Source organism: Penicillium canescens (genome assembly GCF_028828765.1).
Source record: "Penicillium canescens strain IBT 15451 chromosome Unknown utg000011l_segment0_segment0, whole genome shotgun sequence".
Taxonomy (NCBI): Eukaryota; Fungi; Ascomycota; class Eurotiomycetes; order Eurotiales; family Aspergillaceae; genus Penicillium; species Penicillium canescens.
In genome coordinates, this window is record NW_026703973.1 from 2,083,498 (window position 1) to 2,097,978 (window position 14,481).

The 14,481-nt window shown below is 50.4% G+C and overlaps 4 protein-coding genes across 4 annotated transcripts; 3 read left to right on the forward strand and 1 right to left on the reverse strand.

Annotated features, from left to right (window-relative positions):
* Window positions 1-121: 121 nt before the first annotated feature.
* Window positions 122-2,634, forward strand: N7446_013506 (snoRNA-splicing protein PRP40; the record flags this gene model as incomplete). Its single annotated transcript, XM_058522246.1, has 4 exons — window positions 122-253; window positions 301-455; window positions 503-1,571; window positions 1,624-2,634. 4 exons carry the CDS (start codon window positions 122-124, stop codon window positions 2,632-2,634), a joined length of 2,367 nt encoding a protein of 788 aa, XP_058365723.1.
* A 1,550-nt stretch (window positions 2,635-4,184) lies between these two features.
* On the reverse strand, window positions 4,185-6,357 carry N7446_013507 (ATP-binding cassette domain-containing protein; the record flags this gene model as incomplete). Its single annotated transcript, XM_058522247.1, has 7 exons — window positions 4,185-5,280; window positions 5,331-5,427; window positions 5,483-5,644; window positions 5,698-6,100; window positions 6,156-6,167; window positions 6,252-6,276; window positions 6,338-6,357. The coding sequence occupies 7 exons, from the start codon at window positions 6,355-6,357 to the stop codon at window positions 4,185-4,187; spliced, it is 1,815 nt and encodes a 604-aa protein (XP_058365724.1).
* Window positions 6,358-6,914: 557 nt separating this feature from the next.
* Window positions 6,915-9,427, forward strand: N7446_013508 (chromatin-remodeling ATPase CHD1; the record flags this gene model as incomplete). Its single annotated transcript, XM_058522248.1, has 2 exons — window positions 6,915-6,921; window positions 7,335-9,427. The coding sequence occupies 2 exons, from the start codon at window positions 6,915-6,917 to the stop codon at window positions 9,425-9,427; spliced, it is 2,100 nt and encodes a 699-aa protein (XP_058365725.1).
* A 38-nt stretch (window positions 9,428-9,465) lies between these two features.
* On the forward strand, window positions 9,466-12,361 carry N7446_013509 (uncharacterized protein; the record flags this gene model as incomplete). Its single annotated transcript, XM_058522249.1, has 2 exons — window positions 9,466-11,735; window positions 11,786-12,361. The coding sequence occupies 2 exons, from the start codon at window positions 9,466-9,468 to the stop codon at window positions 11,907-11,909; spliced, it is 2,394 nt and encodes a 797-aa protein (XP_058365726.1). The 3' UTR covers window positions 11,910-12,361.
* Between the last annotated feature and the right edge of the window lie 2,120 nt (window positions 12,362-14,481).

A 14,481-nucleotide genomic window follows, 5' to 3' on the forward strand; every position in this document is an offset into this window, starting at 1 on the left:
TAGACAAGTGAGAGAGTTCGAGTCTCAGGAGATAAACGATAAGTCTACGGTGCAAACAGTGCAAACGCGCGGAGCTACATCAATCCTCCGTTTTCACTTCTTTCTCGCTCCAACAACCGCCATGAATCCCAACGGCCCCTCAGCTGCCTTGTGGCAGGAAGCGCGAAATACAGATGGACGCGTCTATTATTACAATGTACAGACAAAGGCGACACAATGGACAAAGCCGCAAGAATTGATGACTGCGGTTGAGGTACGTGCCAAACCCAATTGTTCTGAACTGGGCTAACTCTTCTTTAGCTTGCTCTGGAAAACCAGCCTTGGAGGGAACACACTACAGCCGACGGGCGCAAGTACTGGTACCACACGGAAACCAAGGCGAGTAGATGGGACATTCCCGATGAATACAAGAATGCACTTGCACAAGCGCCGGCTCCTCCAGCAGCTCCAGTCGCGTAAGCAACCCCTGAACCTGCCAGCATCCGTACTAACCATACTTTAGCGGCTCATCGTTTGTCGCAGGTGGCTCAAGCTACCCTCCGCAATCTCAACATCGTGATCGCGACGACTTCGACCGAGGTGACAGAGGCGATCGAGGATACGGCGACCGGCGCATTGGATACGGCTCTTATGACAACAATGGCACAGTCGCCGCACCAGAATTCAAGGCGCAGACTGATCCTGACTACAATTCCCTCGAGGAAGCCGAGAGCGCATTCATGAAGCTGCTCAAGCGACACAATGTGCAGCCCGATTGGACGTGGGAGGAGACAATGCGCGCCACCATCAAAGACCCTCAATACCGCGCTCTCAAAGACCCGCGAGACCGCAAAGCAGCATTTGAGAAATACGCGGTTGAGGTTCGCATGCAGGAAAAGGACCGAGCGAAAGAAAGATTCGCTAAGCTCCGCGCAGATTTCAATACCATGTTGAAGCGGCATCCTGAGATCAAGCACTACAGTCGATGGAAGACTATCCGTCCTATTATTGAGGGCGAGACCACGTTCCGGGCTACCGACGATGAAGGCGAAAGACGCCAGCTCTTCGAGGAGTACATCCTTCAACTCAAAAAGACTCACGTCGAACAGGAGGCTGTCACCCGGAAGGCCGCCATGGATGAGCTGGTCAACATCCTGGGTTCGCTGGACCTAGAGCCATACACGCGTTGGTCCGAGGCACATGCTATCATTCAGTCGGACGATAAGTTTCAGGGCGATGATAAGTTCAAGACCCTGAGCAAATCTGATATTCTGACCGCCTTTGAAAATCACATCAAGTCATTGGAACGCGCATTCAACGATGCTCGCCAGCAGCACAAGGCAGCAAGAGCCCGAAAGGAGCGCAAGGCCCGAGAGCAGTTCTTGGAATTGCTCAAGGAGCTCCGGTCCCAGGGAAAGATCAAGGCAGGCAGTAAGTGGATGAACATCTGCCCACTGATTCAGGATGACCCCAGATACCATGGAATTCTCGGACAGCCTGGATCGACGCCTCTTGAGCTTTTCTGGGATATGGTTGAAGAAGAGGAGCGCTCGCTGCGTGGCCCCCGAAACGATGTACTTGATGTTCTCGATGTGAGTTAGGAATGTTTTTACGCAACTGAACTGGTCAAGCTAACAAATGCAGGACAAACGATACGAAGTCACCCCTGAAACGTCTTTCGATGAATTCAATGCCATCATGACTGCGGACCGCCGCACCTCTAAAATCGACTCCGATATTCTCAGTCTTATTTTCCAGCGTATTCAGGATAAGGCTGCTCGGCGTAATGAAGAAGAGAAGCATGCCGCAGACCGCCACCAACGTCGTGCCGCGGACGCCCTGCGATCTCGAATCAAGCGTCTGGAGCCACCGATTCGGGTAACCGACACCTGGAGCGAAGTCCAACCGCGCCTTGAGAAGTACGAAGAATACAAAGCCGTTGAATCAGATGAACTTCGGGAAGCTGCCTTTGACAAGACGATCCGCCGCATGAAAGAACGAGACGAAGACGCCGAGAAGGAGCGTGAATCCCACACCCAAAGCCGTGGGAGCCGTCGGGATTACGACCGCGACCGTGACTACCGCAGCGGCCGAGGAGAACGACGGGGACCCAGCGGACGAGTCAGCCGAACCCCAGAACTCGATGCATACGAAGCAGACCGCCGTAAGGCCCAGGCAGACCGTGAACGTACCTACCGCAAGGTCAGTGGGATCTCCCCGTCCCGTGACCGCCGTGATGAGCGCAGTGACCGTGACCGTTACCGTTCTCGGGACCGCGACTTCGATCGTGGTTCGCGTTCTGCCCGGGATGCCGACCCACGCGAGGACCAGCGCGAACGTCTTTACCGTACCCGTGGTGACCCCCGTGGCGGCCGTGACGAGCTTGACTACGGTGGCGGCGGTGACACTCGGAGTGTGGCCAGTGGAGACCGTCGTCGCCGGCGCGACAGTGATTCTGAAAGCGTTGCCAGCCGGTCTGCGAAGCGTTATCGTCGTGATAGCCGTGAGCGGGATCGCAGCAGAGGCTCCCGGGCTCCTCGTCGAGAGCAATCTGCCATTCCCGAAGAGGGAGAAGATACAAAACAAGATACCAAGCAGGATGAAAAGGCTATTCACTCTGGCAGCGAAGAGGGCGAAATTGAGGAGGAGGAATAGAGTTCTCGGTTCTTTTCTCTCTCGTTTGAAAGGTAGGATACCAAGCCGAAGTTACATCAACAACGTTTGAAGTTATATGTTCTTTCAGACTGTTTACTCTTGCGAAGCAGGATATAGGGCAGAATGAGAGCGTAATTCACTCCAGTAATGAAGAAGTTGAGAAGGAATAGAGTCCCCAACTCTTTTCTCTTTTCTTCCTAGTGGATAAGATACAAGCTGAATACTCGCAAGTTCAATGTTCAATGTTATTTCTAGCTGTCCAATTGCGTATATCAATCTCCCAGGCGGGGATGTATGGGGACAGGGCCGTTTGTATGTACACAAATGGAACCAGAGCAGCATTGAAGATAAATAATATTCACAGATGCCCCCTATCACCTACCATTTTTCTTCGCTTAGAGGCTCGACTCAAGCAGGTGCTTGCGCCCGGCTATTTCTCCAACATGGTTCTTCAACATAGCCCGCTTGGTACAGTAGGTGCAGCCAGTGCTAGTGCTAATACTCTTCGATTTGGCGGTCTTGCCTTGGGTGGGTCTGCCTCCGCATACTGGCAATGTAATATATCAGATTTCTGTAATTTAGACATATCAGGTATGCATGTATTTATTTTGAATTTTGAGCTCTTAATTATCATATACTGGCTTACCTGTTCATATTTTTTTCCATTAGCCCTCGTATATAACTCCAGATCCAAAAAAAACTCCAGATCCAAAACGCTTCGCGTCTTGGAAATATATATTATGCATTTTAGGGCCAAATGCCCTAAGTAACAATGTTTTTCACATGAGATGTAAAAGCACTTAGAAAACATAACTTGGATTGAAGATGAAAATAGAAAATAGCATTTCTAAGCATCTGCAAGCAGGTCAAACCCATCTAAAGATAAGAGGCAAGAAAGCCAGCAGTTCAGCCCATGCCATCCTTGGTCCAGAAGGACCAATCCAGTTCGAAAAATCCATCTTTAAACCGATGCTAAAAGTTTGAAGAACTTTTGAAAACCCAAACCCTCCAACCTAATGTATAATAACTCCGTTGGAACTAACCATGCCGATCCCAATTCACCTTCAAAAAATGAAAAGGTGTGAAGGTGAAAGATCTGCAGACAAGTGTTCCCGTTCGGTGGCCAATGACCCTGGATATGTCAAACAAATCCAGAGCCAGTAAAGGTAGTTGCAAGGCGAATAACGACATAGGCATTTGATGATGGATTGACGAATGGCAGCAGGTCGCCAAAATAAATGAGCGTACTAGACCAGGGAATGGTTAAAGTGAACCGAACCAGGTCACCCCTTCGCTAGCCGTAGTCGTTGCTGCCATTTAAATCACCATCGCCATCGCCATCCTCGTCCGAGGGACTATCGTCGTCACCAGGAAAGGACCCGGCGCAGCGATGCAGTCGCTTGCCTTGAACCGCCGAGGCTCTGTAAACGCCCGGGAACGCCATTAACCACATGATCTTCCTGTCGCCGCGGCGCCAATTTCGCCGCTGCTCAGGGTCGCGGCCATCATTTTTGTGACGGCGGCGACGTCGCTCGTTGTAGACGCCCCTTTCAGGCCTCTTCCTCCAAGAAGTAGAAGTTACCAGCCAACTTCTGCTCCTGGTCCATTTGACTGTTGTACTTGTTGATACGGGGGCGGTAGCTGTTGGGGTCACGACGGAAGGTGACGTCCAGGCTCTTCAAGAAGCGGTTGCAGCCAGTGACAAGGGACTCAGGGGTGTTGGCGCGAGCGTCCACGGATGGCTTTCCGTCGAAGACGATGACACGGTCAGCAAGGTAGGTGGCCATGATGAAATCGTGCTCGACGATGAAAGCGGTCTTCTTGGTGTGCATGATGAAACGCTTGATGACACGGGCGGCGACAATACGTTGCTCGGAGTCCAGGTAGGCACTAGGCTCGTCAATCAGGTAGATATCAGCGGGCATACCCAGGGCCAGGACAATGGCGACACGCTGCAATTCACCACCAGACAGGTTCTGGACTTCCTGGTCAATGAAGTCGTCCATCTTGAGGGGCTTGTAGACATCGGTTTGGAACTGGGGAGACAGGAAAGCGGCCTTGATACGCTTGAAGAACAGCTGGCGGACGGTACCCTGGAACTTGGGGGTAATCTTCTGAGGCTTCATACTGATGTTCATCTTGGGGACGGAGACGAGACCGTCGGGCTTCTCGGCACCAGCAAGCATTCTACAGAAGGTAGTCTTTCCCGTTCCGTTCTCACCCATCATGACAACGATCTCAGAGTCGGTGAACTTTCCGGGTTCAACCTTGAGGTGGAAGCCACCGAGGGTCTTCTCCATGGCCGGGTAGGAGAAAGCGCGGTCCTTGTCCACAATGAAGTCCTCACCAGCCTCAGCAAGACGGAAAGTGAGAGACTCCTCACGGAAACGCAAGTTCTCGGTGGGAATGTGACCATCCAAGAAGATGTTGATACCCTCACGGACGGAGGAAGGCAGAGTCACAACACCGTAAACAGCAGGGCGACCGTAAAGCACGCAAATGAAGTCGGAGAGGTAGTCAAGCACAGACAAATCGTGCTCAACAACAATAACGTAGTCGTCGGGACGGAGAAGGCCACGGATAGTGCGGGCAGCAGCCAAACGCTGCTTAACATCGAGATATGAGGAAGGCTCGTCGAACATGTACCTATACTAGTATTAGCAATGGACCTGGACCCCATGCACGGAAAAACCTACACGTCGGCCTTCTGCACACAAACCAGACCAATGGCAAAACGCTGAAGCTCACCACCGGAAAGGTGACCAATATCACGCTCGGCAACCTGGCGCAGCTCTGGGCAAATATTAGCGAGTTTCTACAATGCATTGAAGTAGGAAACATAACGTACCGAGAACGTCCATGATCTCGTCCTTGTTATCGAGTTGGACACGAGCCTCGATGAGCTGGGCGACCTGCTGGATTGGGCCCTTCACGGCGCGGGGAATCTGGTCGACATACTGAGGCTTCACGACAGCCTTCAGGTTGTCCTCAAGAACCTTGGTGAAGTAGTCTACTAAAGTTAGCTTCTCTGATATTCTTCAATTGTATCTGGCTGGCGCTTACTCTGCAGTTCGGAACCGCGGAAGTACTTCAGAATCTCTTCCCAGTCGGGAGGGTTTTCATATCGACCCAGGTTAGGCTTGAGCTTGCCACTCAGAATTTTCAAAGCGGTACTCTTTCCGATACCGTTGGTTCCGACCAGACCGAGGACCTGACCGGGGCGGGGCATGGGAAGACGGTGAAGCTTGAAACTGTTGGCCGAGTAACGGTGGGTGACTTGGGTCTCGAGGTTGGTGGGCAAGTTGATAATGTGAATGGCACCGAAGGGGCACTTCTTGGGACAGATACCACAACCAATACACAGTCGCTCGGAGATGAAGGCGATCTTGGAGGTAGGGTCGACCTCAATGCAAAGCTTTCCAGTGCGGACCACGGGACACGACTTCTTGCACTCTTGACGACATTTCTGCAACTGATCAGCCCCTGATATAACCATGAGAATATTATGGGGAGTCGCGTACCTTCGGTTTGCACTGTAGAGTTGAAAAGAATTCATGTGAGCCAGGCTGTCGCGAACCGGAGAGAAAACGGTATTAGTGGGGTATTTCTCGACGAACCTTGTCACTGTTGACAATCGCAATACTATAGAGAGAAAAACACGTTAGCAAAGCTATATACGACTTCAAGAGCTGCCGAAACATACCGCGTAAGCTTGTCAGACATGGCGGCGGATGTGGTTCAAAGAACCTGGATGAGGTATGAGGAAGATAAAAAAGAATGAGCCCAAACTGGACGCAGGGGGTTGCGATGGATTAGGCCGAAAAGTGCTGTCGCAGGTATGTAAGGGCGCAGAAAAGCACCAGATGTCCGCGCAGACTCGACTTTGTAAAGAGGACAGAACACACTATCAATGAACGAGGGGCGGCAGAATTGAATGCATTCTCTTTCGTATTGTGGGCTGGAGTGCCTCAGGCCCCAACTGCGTCACTTATTTATCAAGGCGGTGATTGGCTGTTGGACTCGCCCGGAGTAACTTTTGATCCTGTGCCACGTGATCCGGCGAGATGCCGGCGGCAAGCGAACACGCTAGTCCACATCGGGAGGCTTGTTTCTGCCTGAGAGATCGGGTGTCAAACCCAAGCAAACCCTCCAGTCCCCAATCCTCTTGTTCTTCCAAGTCTCGTCTCCTCTTCCCCCATACCAGCCAACGCTTCTCCCCCACCCACCATTTTCTTTTCCACATTGATCTCCCGATCCCCCGCTTTCGGGGTCACCACGCTATGGAGTGTAAGTAATTTTTATCTTTTCCTTGATCTCAGAGTTGTCGCCCGAATCGTTCGCCGCGGTACATCTCCGCGCTCTTCGACCCACTGCACGAATCCTTGAAATACCTCATTTCTACTCCGATCCATTTCTTGATGGACTGCGGTCTTGCGAGCAATATGTCACTGCTATCTTCGAGTCTGATTGCCTGTGCCAACCTGGCCATTGCCTTCTCTTCATGCCCGGCAGCGTCCATCCCACCCGTCATCAAAAAAACATACCCTCCATCAAACCTAATGTCCTGGCCTATTCTACTGGGTTTATAGCTTCATTTTACCGCAATATGGATCGCGTGACCTTGTTTTACCCATCTCTGCATCTCTCATGCCTGTCCTAGTCCGAATTGAGCTTCAATGCTGACTGCCCCTCGGTTATAGCCTCTGGCATGGTGATCCCATCTGCTCAAGAACCTCCTTCCACCTCAACGATGTCTAACGCGTTCCTTGATTTGCCCATCGCGGATGATAGCCATGGCGAAGGCAATTCGGTAGCGCCACGAGAACGCAGCCCGTCCGAGCTCATTGATTCACATCCCGTCTCCGAGTCCTCCCCCGAACCCGATGCCGCGGACGACTCATATGATGGCGCGTCTGCAGATTCAGATGCCGAGGATGATGATGCTGCAGAGGATAACTATGATGACGAGGCCAATACATACAGCCGTGAAAACTCTTCATCCCCTCCCTCCGCTCGCGGTGGGAGGCGCGGATCGTCGCCGGTGTCCGAAACCGAGTTAATAAGACAAAATCCCGACTTGTATGGACTTCGCCGAAGTGGTCGCGCTCGCACAACACGCCACCTCGCCGACTCGTCTGATTCAGAGTCAGATATTGTCGCGCCGCGTTCAAAGCGTCGGCGTACCGAAACATCCCAACAGCCCTCTAAAGCCTCGCGGTCCGCCACTGTGTCGTCACTATCCGAGTCAGACAGTGATGAGTATGGGGGAAAGAGTGCTCGTGCAAGCAAAGCAAGAAGGCGACGTCTCCAACAAACCAATAGCTATGAACCTTCTTTGAATGAGGTTCGCTTCTCAACGCGAACCGCTAATAAGGTATCGAACTACAATGAAGAGGATGATGAGGACGAAGCCATGTTTGAAGAAGACCCGGAGGACCTTGCACCGAACTACTGGGCGGAAACATATGTTGAAGACAACCGACCTGCCGTCGATGTCGTTCTCAATCACCGCCTCAAGGAGGGTGTTGACCCCCAAACCCAGGATGTCGACCGTAATGACTTTGAGTTCTGCATCAAGTGGCAGGACAAGTCCCACTATCATGCCACTTGGGAAAACAACGAGTCTATGTCAAACTTCCGCAGTACGCGACGTGTTGACAACTACGTTCGAAAGGTCCTCAGCGAGGATATCCGCTTACGGTATGGTGTCGATGCCCCCCCGGAGGACCGGGAAAAGTGGAATCTTGATCGCGAGCGTGACGTCGAGGCAATTGAAGACTACAAAATGGTTGAACGAGTCATCGGTGTACGTGATAGCGAAGATGGCACCACCGAATACCTCGTCAAATGGAAACGCCTCTTATACGACTCATGTACATGGGAGCCCGAGGACTTGATCAGTGAAATTGCACAGCGCGAAATTGATCGTTTCTTGGATCGCACTGCTCGTCAACCTATCTCTGACAAGAACGAGACCAACCTGGCCACACGCAAGTCGTTTGAGCCCATCCACGGCACCCCTACCTTCTTACAAAACGGAGAGCTGAAGGATTTCCAGATCAAGGGTCTCAACTTCTTGGCCTTCAACTGGGTCAGAGGTCGTAATGTTGTGCTGGCAGATGAGATGGGTCTTGGAAAAACCGTGCAAACCGTTTCATTCATCAACTGGATGCGGCATGTCAGACGGCAGCAAGGGCCATTTATTGTCATCGTCCCCCTCTCCACTATGCCAGCTTGGGCTGACACATTTGACAATTGGACACCTGACCTAAACTACGTGGTCTACAACGGTAGCGAAAAAGCACGCTCCGTCCTTCGTGACTATGAGCTGATGGTAGATGGGAACCCCAAGCGTCCCAAATTCCATGTCTTGTTAACCACCTATGAGTACGCAATGAACGATTCTCCTTTCCTTGGGCAATTCAAGTGGCAGTTCATGGCAGTCGATGAGGCCCACCGTCTCAAGAACCGTGACTCTCAACTCTACATCAAGCTGTTTGAGTGGAAGTGCCAGGCTCGTCTTCTGATCACCGGTACCCCAATTCAAAACAACTTGGCTGAACTTTCAGCCTTGATGGACTTCCTCAACCCCGGCCTGATTGAAGTCGATGTGGATATGGATCTGAATGCCGAAGCCGCATCGCAAAAATTGGCTGAATTAACCGACGCTATTCAACCCTTCATGTTACGTCGTACCAAGTCCAAGGTCGAGTCTGACCTCCCCCTAAAACCGAGAAGATCATCCGAGTTGAGCTATCTGATGTTCAATTGGAATACTACAAGAACATCTTAACGAAGAACTACGCGGCGTTGAATGACGGCAACAAGGGAATGAAGCAATCCCTTTTGAATATCATGATGGAGTTGAAAAAGGCTAGCAATCACCCTTTCATGTTCCCCAATGCGGAAGCCAAGATCTTGGAAGGTAGCTCCCGCCGCGAAGACATCCTTCGTGCTATGATTACCAGTAGTGGAAAGATGATGCTTCTCGACCAGCTCCTTCGCAAGCTCCGAGGTGACGGCCATCGTGTTTTGATCTTCTGTCAAATGGTTGGCATGCTCAACATCCTGAGTGAATACATGGAATACCGTGGCTACAAGTACCAACGTCTAGATGGAACTATCCCATCTGCCTCGCGTCGCTTGGCCATTGAACACTACAACGCCCCGGGTAGCACCGATTTCGCATTCCTTCTCTCCACCCGTGCCGGTGGTCTCGGTATTAACCTGATGACTGCAGACACTGTTGTTTTGTTTGACTCGGATTGGAACCCCCAGGCTGATTTGCAAGCCATGGCACGAGCCCATCGAATCGGTCAAACAAGACCTGTCAGCGTTTACCGCCTTGTCTCAAAGGATACAATTGAAGAGGAAGTCATTGAAAGAGCTCGCAACAAGCTTTTGCTTGAGTTCATTACTATCCAGCGTGGTGTCACGGACAAGGAAGCGTCTGAGATGCAAAACAAGATGGCTCGTGTTGTCAACGAGCCCAATTCCACAGATGATATTTCCAGGATTCTCAAACGCCGTGGCCAGAAGATGTTCGAGCAAACCGACAACCAAAAGAAGTTGGAACAACTCGACATCGACTCTGTTCTTGCGAATGCAGAATTACATCAGACGGAAGAGGCGGAGCAAATCCAGGCTGACGGTGGCGAAGAGTTCTTGAAGGCTTTCGATTTCGTCGACATCAAAGTCGATGACCTCACCTGGGACGACATCATTCCTAAGGAACAACTCGACGAAATCAAGGCTGAGGAAAAGCGCAAGGATGATGAGGTTTATCTTGCTGAAGTGATTGAACAAAACCGACCCCGCAAACGTCAAGCCCCCACCGACCCCAAGGATTCCCGAGAGGAACGCAAGGCGAAGCGTCTAGCGCGAGCTCAAGTCCACATCGATGATGGCGAGGATGAGAGCGCCTCATTGGATCCCAAGCGTCCTCTTGGCGAAAAGGAGTACCGTGCGCTCTCTCGGGCCTTCCTTCGCTATGGTGATATGGATGACTCTGAGGAGCTCATCCTTGAAGACGCCCGATTGCAAACTCGCGATCGGGACACCATTCGTGCTGCTCTTCGTGAAATCACTGAGAAGGCCAATTCGCTTGTTCAAGAAAGCCTTGAACAACTGGAGGCAATGAAGCAATCAGGAAGAAATCCCACAAAGAAGGAACAGAAGGCAGTTCTATTTGACCATCACGGCGTCAAACGCCTCAATGCCTGGACAATTGTTGAGCGCCCGCCGGACATGCGCCTCATCCGAAGCATTACTAGTTCGCTGCCTGACTTTAGGACATTCCGTCTTCCTGAGGCTACTAAGACGGCGGATTACAGCTGCGTATGGGGTGCACGTGAGGATGGAATGCTTCTCGTTGGTATCGCACGCCATGGATTTGGTGCATGGACTCAGATTCGTGATGATGCTGATCTCGGCCTTGGCGACAAGTTCTTCCTCGAGGAACACCGAGTGGAGAGAAAGACACAACGCCTGCAGACTGAGGAGAAAGCCACAAAGTCCCCTGGTGCTGTACACCTTGTTCGACGAGCTGAATATCTCATGTCTGTTTTGAGGAACAAGTACAACAACAATGCCACCGCACGAAGGGCAGTGGACAACCACCACCGAAATAACAAGCGGAACTCAAGGGTTTCTGGTAGCGGCAGCATTTCCGCCTCTCCAGCTCCCTCGGGCTCCCGCAAGGGTCACCACCGCGAGTCTGATCGTTCACGACCACGCTCCCACACACATGGCGGCCGGGATGATCGTCATCACACTCCCAGTCACGACTCTCGCGACTCGCGCCCTCGATCTGGTATGGATATTGATCGTCCTCGCCATCGTCTGTCTGACGCCTCGAATGACGAACTTCGCCGACGCAAAGGGCATGAGAATGGCCACTCCAATAAGGAGGATATGGCCTTCATGTTCTTCAAGCCCATTGTTGCCAACCTGAAGCAAGTGTCAATGATCACAGCCAAGAATTATCCCAGCAAGAACGAGAGGGCTCAGAAGCTCCGTCTCACCCTCGTAAAAATTGGCGAATTCATTCGCAATACCTTGGAGGGCTCTCAATCTATGCCCTCCTTGGAGGTCCGCCTTTGGTAAGCTCTGACAAAACTTGATCTATGTTGTTTCTTACTGACTTTCGTAGGGATTACGTTTCGCTGAACTACTGGCCAAACAAGGAAGCCAGTGGAGCCAAGCTACAACAGATGTTCAACAAGGTCATGGAAGCCAGTAAAGTTTCTAAACCCTCTAACGGTACATCAGCTTGAGCCCCTTTTGGTTCCCGTTCATATAACGGATACAGGTGTTCTTGGTTTCAGATTATTCTCATATTAGCACGGTTTGATGACATGCATGTTCAGCGTTTCTTTGTCCCAGGTATCTATCCTTTCTCACGGTAGACACTTGCAACATATCCCTTTTTTCTTATATTGTTTCATTTCCTGCAGATTTGTTTGATTTTGCACAATTTTGTACTCCGTTCATTCTGCATTCTTGCATTGGACCCCTGAACTTCAGTATTTGGGCTTTTTGGAATTGCTGTTACTGTCACTTGTCACTCTTCCTTGACATGTGTTGATGTTGTCATGGTGAGTGAGACAGTCTGTCCTTTTTTCGGTTCTTTGATTGAAGGTACATATGGATACGACCCCAACTCGTTGTCTGGCATTGCGAAAGGCGTCGAATGATTTGCGTGAAACCCGAAAAGCACAGAGAGATATACAGTTCGAAATGAGCACCACTTCACTTCAGTCTTGGATCAACACTGCATGGGCGAGTTTCGGCTCTTGCTTTTTCTCCCTCTTTCTCTATCTCTGTTCTGCAGGGGGTCATCTAGACTGGACTTTTATCCCATGTCTTCCTTTGGGTCGGTCCAGTTAGCTGTTTCCTCCTCTGCTATAATTTGCTGTTGACTTTCATGCCCGCTGAGGCATACGGTGGAATCATCCATGCCGGTGTGCCCCAGCGGGCCAAGGCCGTTTTGATTTTCTTTCTTCTTTCTCGGCATATGTATCTTATGGGGTGGCTGCAACGGCGTCGATTGATTTTCTTTGTATCTTCATGAGATCACTCGGCGGGAAGCGCGTTATCTGTGACATTTCTTTTCTTATTCTGTGGCTTAGACCCAATGCCAGATCATCGACAAAGACCGTCAGGTCTAGATATGAACGTTGCCACTTGATTAAGCTGTGAAATGAAAGAAGAGCAAGGACCTATGGGCCGAGGTAAATGGAACCTAGAAAAATCTGTAGTAATGTCATCAAAAGTTAGCTCCATTTGTTCTACGATATGGAATAGATCGAGAGCATGTTCACTACTCCTTTCTCTTCGAAATTGCCTCCTTGTGCGTCGCCGCTTGAGAAATGCTTTTATGCGGGAGTCAATACTATCAGACGTTATACTCGAATACGGCTCGGAAAACAGAATAGGGGCCCATCAAGAATGCAGGAAACATGCAAAGGCAAGAAATAGCACACCAGACCGACATACACATCGTCACTAGGAGGAACGACCTATCTCCCCAAAAGAGCGTAGCAAAGATGGAAAATACCACGGGGAAGGCCGTAAAGAATACAAGCCGCGCTTTCCTACAGACCTTATCGATATCAATCACGATTCTCACAATTGATAGAGACTGCCGCTGAACCAAAGGAACTGGGTCGAGATTGGTCATGATCCAGCACCATATTGAGAGTAGGCCCAGAGCACTAGGGACGAGGTCTACTAAAGGAAACGTCAGGTTCAGGGTGTAGATTGTGTTCCCGCTTTGCCCTAAGGCTACAGGCGAAACCAGATCTAACACAAAAATCAGTGTCCCAGAGCCAACTCTAATCAAAGCAAATGTGAGCAGATGTTGACAATGCAGATACACGGTTCAAACTTGAAGTTGTGCTCGCAAGCTGAAGCAAGTGGTGCAAACTGAGCCTGGGATTGCTTGGATAACATAAGAATTTGTGGGGAGGGTCTGAGTACTCTTCGACTCTCTTCTAATATGGGCGATGCTGAAGTCTTTTCCCTCTGTGAGCGGGTAGTTGATCTGTTTGTACAATGCTCTGGTCGTCATTCTGAATGGCATCTGCTAAAGTGAGTAAGCCTTGAAAGGTGCTTTTAGATTGACTGCAGGTTTGGTTCACATGAGTAAACCTCTGCCATCAAGAGAGCAGGGACAAGAAGTAATAATACCGGGACCAATTGGCTGAAATCCCAGGAATTCACGTCGGGTGAAAATAGTCCTGCTACGATGACTGCGGATGGTTCACCATATCAATGAGAAGAGCGACTAGAGTAACTTGACGTAATTAGAAACACGGTACTCCGTATAGTCTCTAGGAAAGAGATGAGAGGGTAACTTACCTAGAGAAAATAGAGCTTAGGAAATTCACCAGACATCGGACAATTGCAAAGAGAGTCATAGAAAAAAACATGGCCGAAGGCAAAAACATCATTTGCACAGACGTGTGAGTTCGACATGCCCATACAAAGCCATTGATCTACAAGCCCCTAGTGAGGTTTGATGCAGTGCTCGTGAATTGTAGTTGTCGAAGACATTTGGAGAAACCGGGTGACTAGTCCATTGAATATTAAAAGATGGCGTCCACCTTGGCGTCCGCTGCGTTCTTTGCCAGATATACCGGTCTATCAAGTCCTGTTTATCCTTGGAGGAACTTTAGGTGTTGTATCGTGTTGCAATATAATGAAGTATTAGACATAGCAGCGTTACCCAGGACGTCGCAAGAACCCCGATGACGACCTGAAATGATTAGGTCAAAACTACTTCGTTTCCGTTGGGGAAATATACATTATAAATACACCAAGTCCTTCCGTATCCAGATTTTTAGG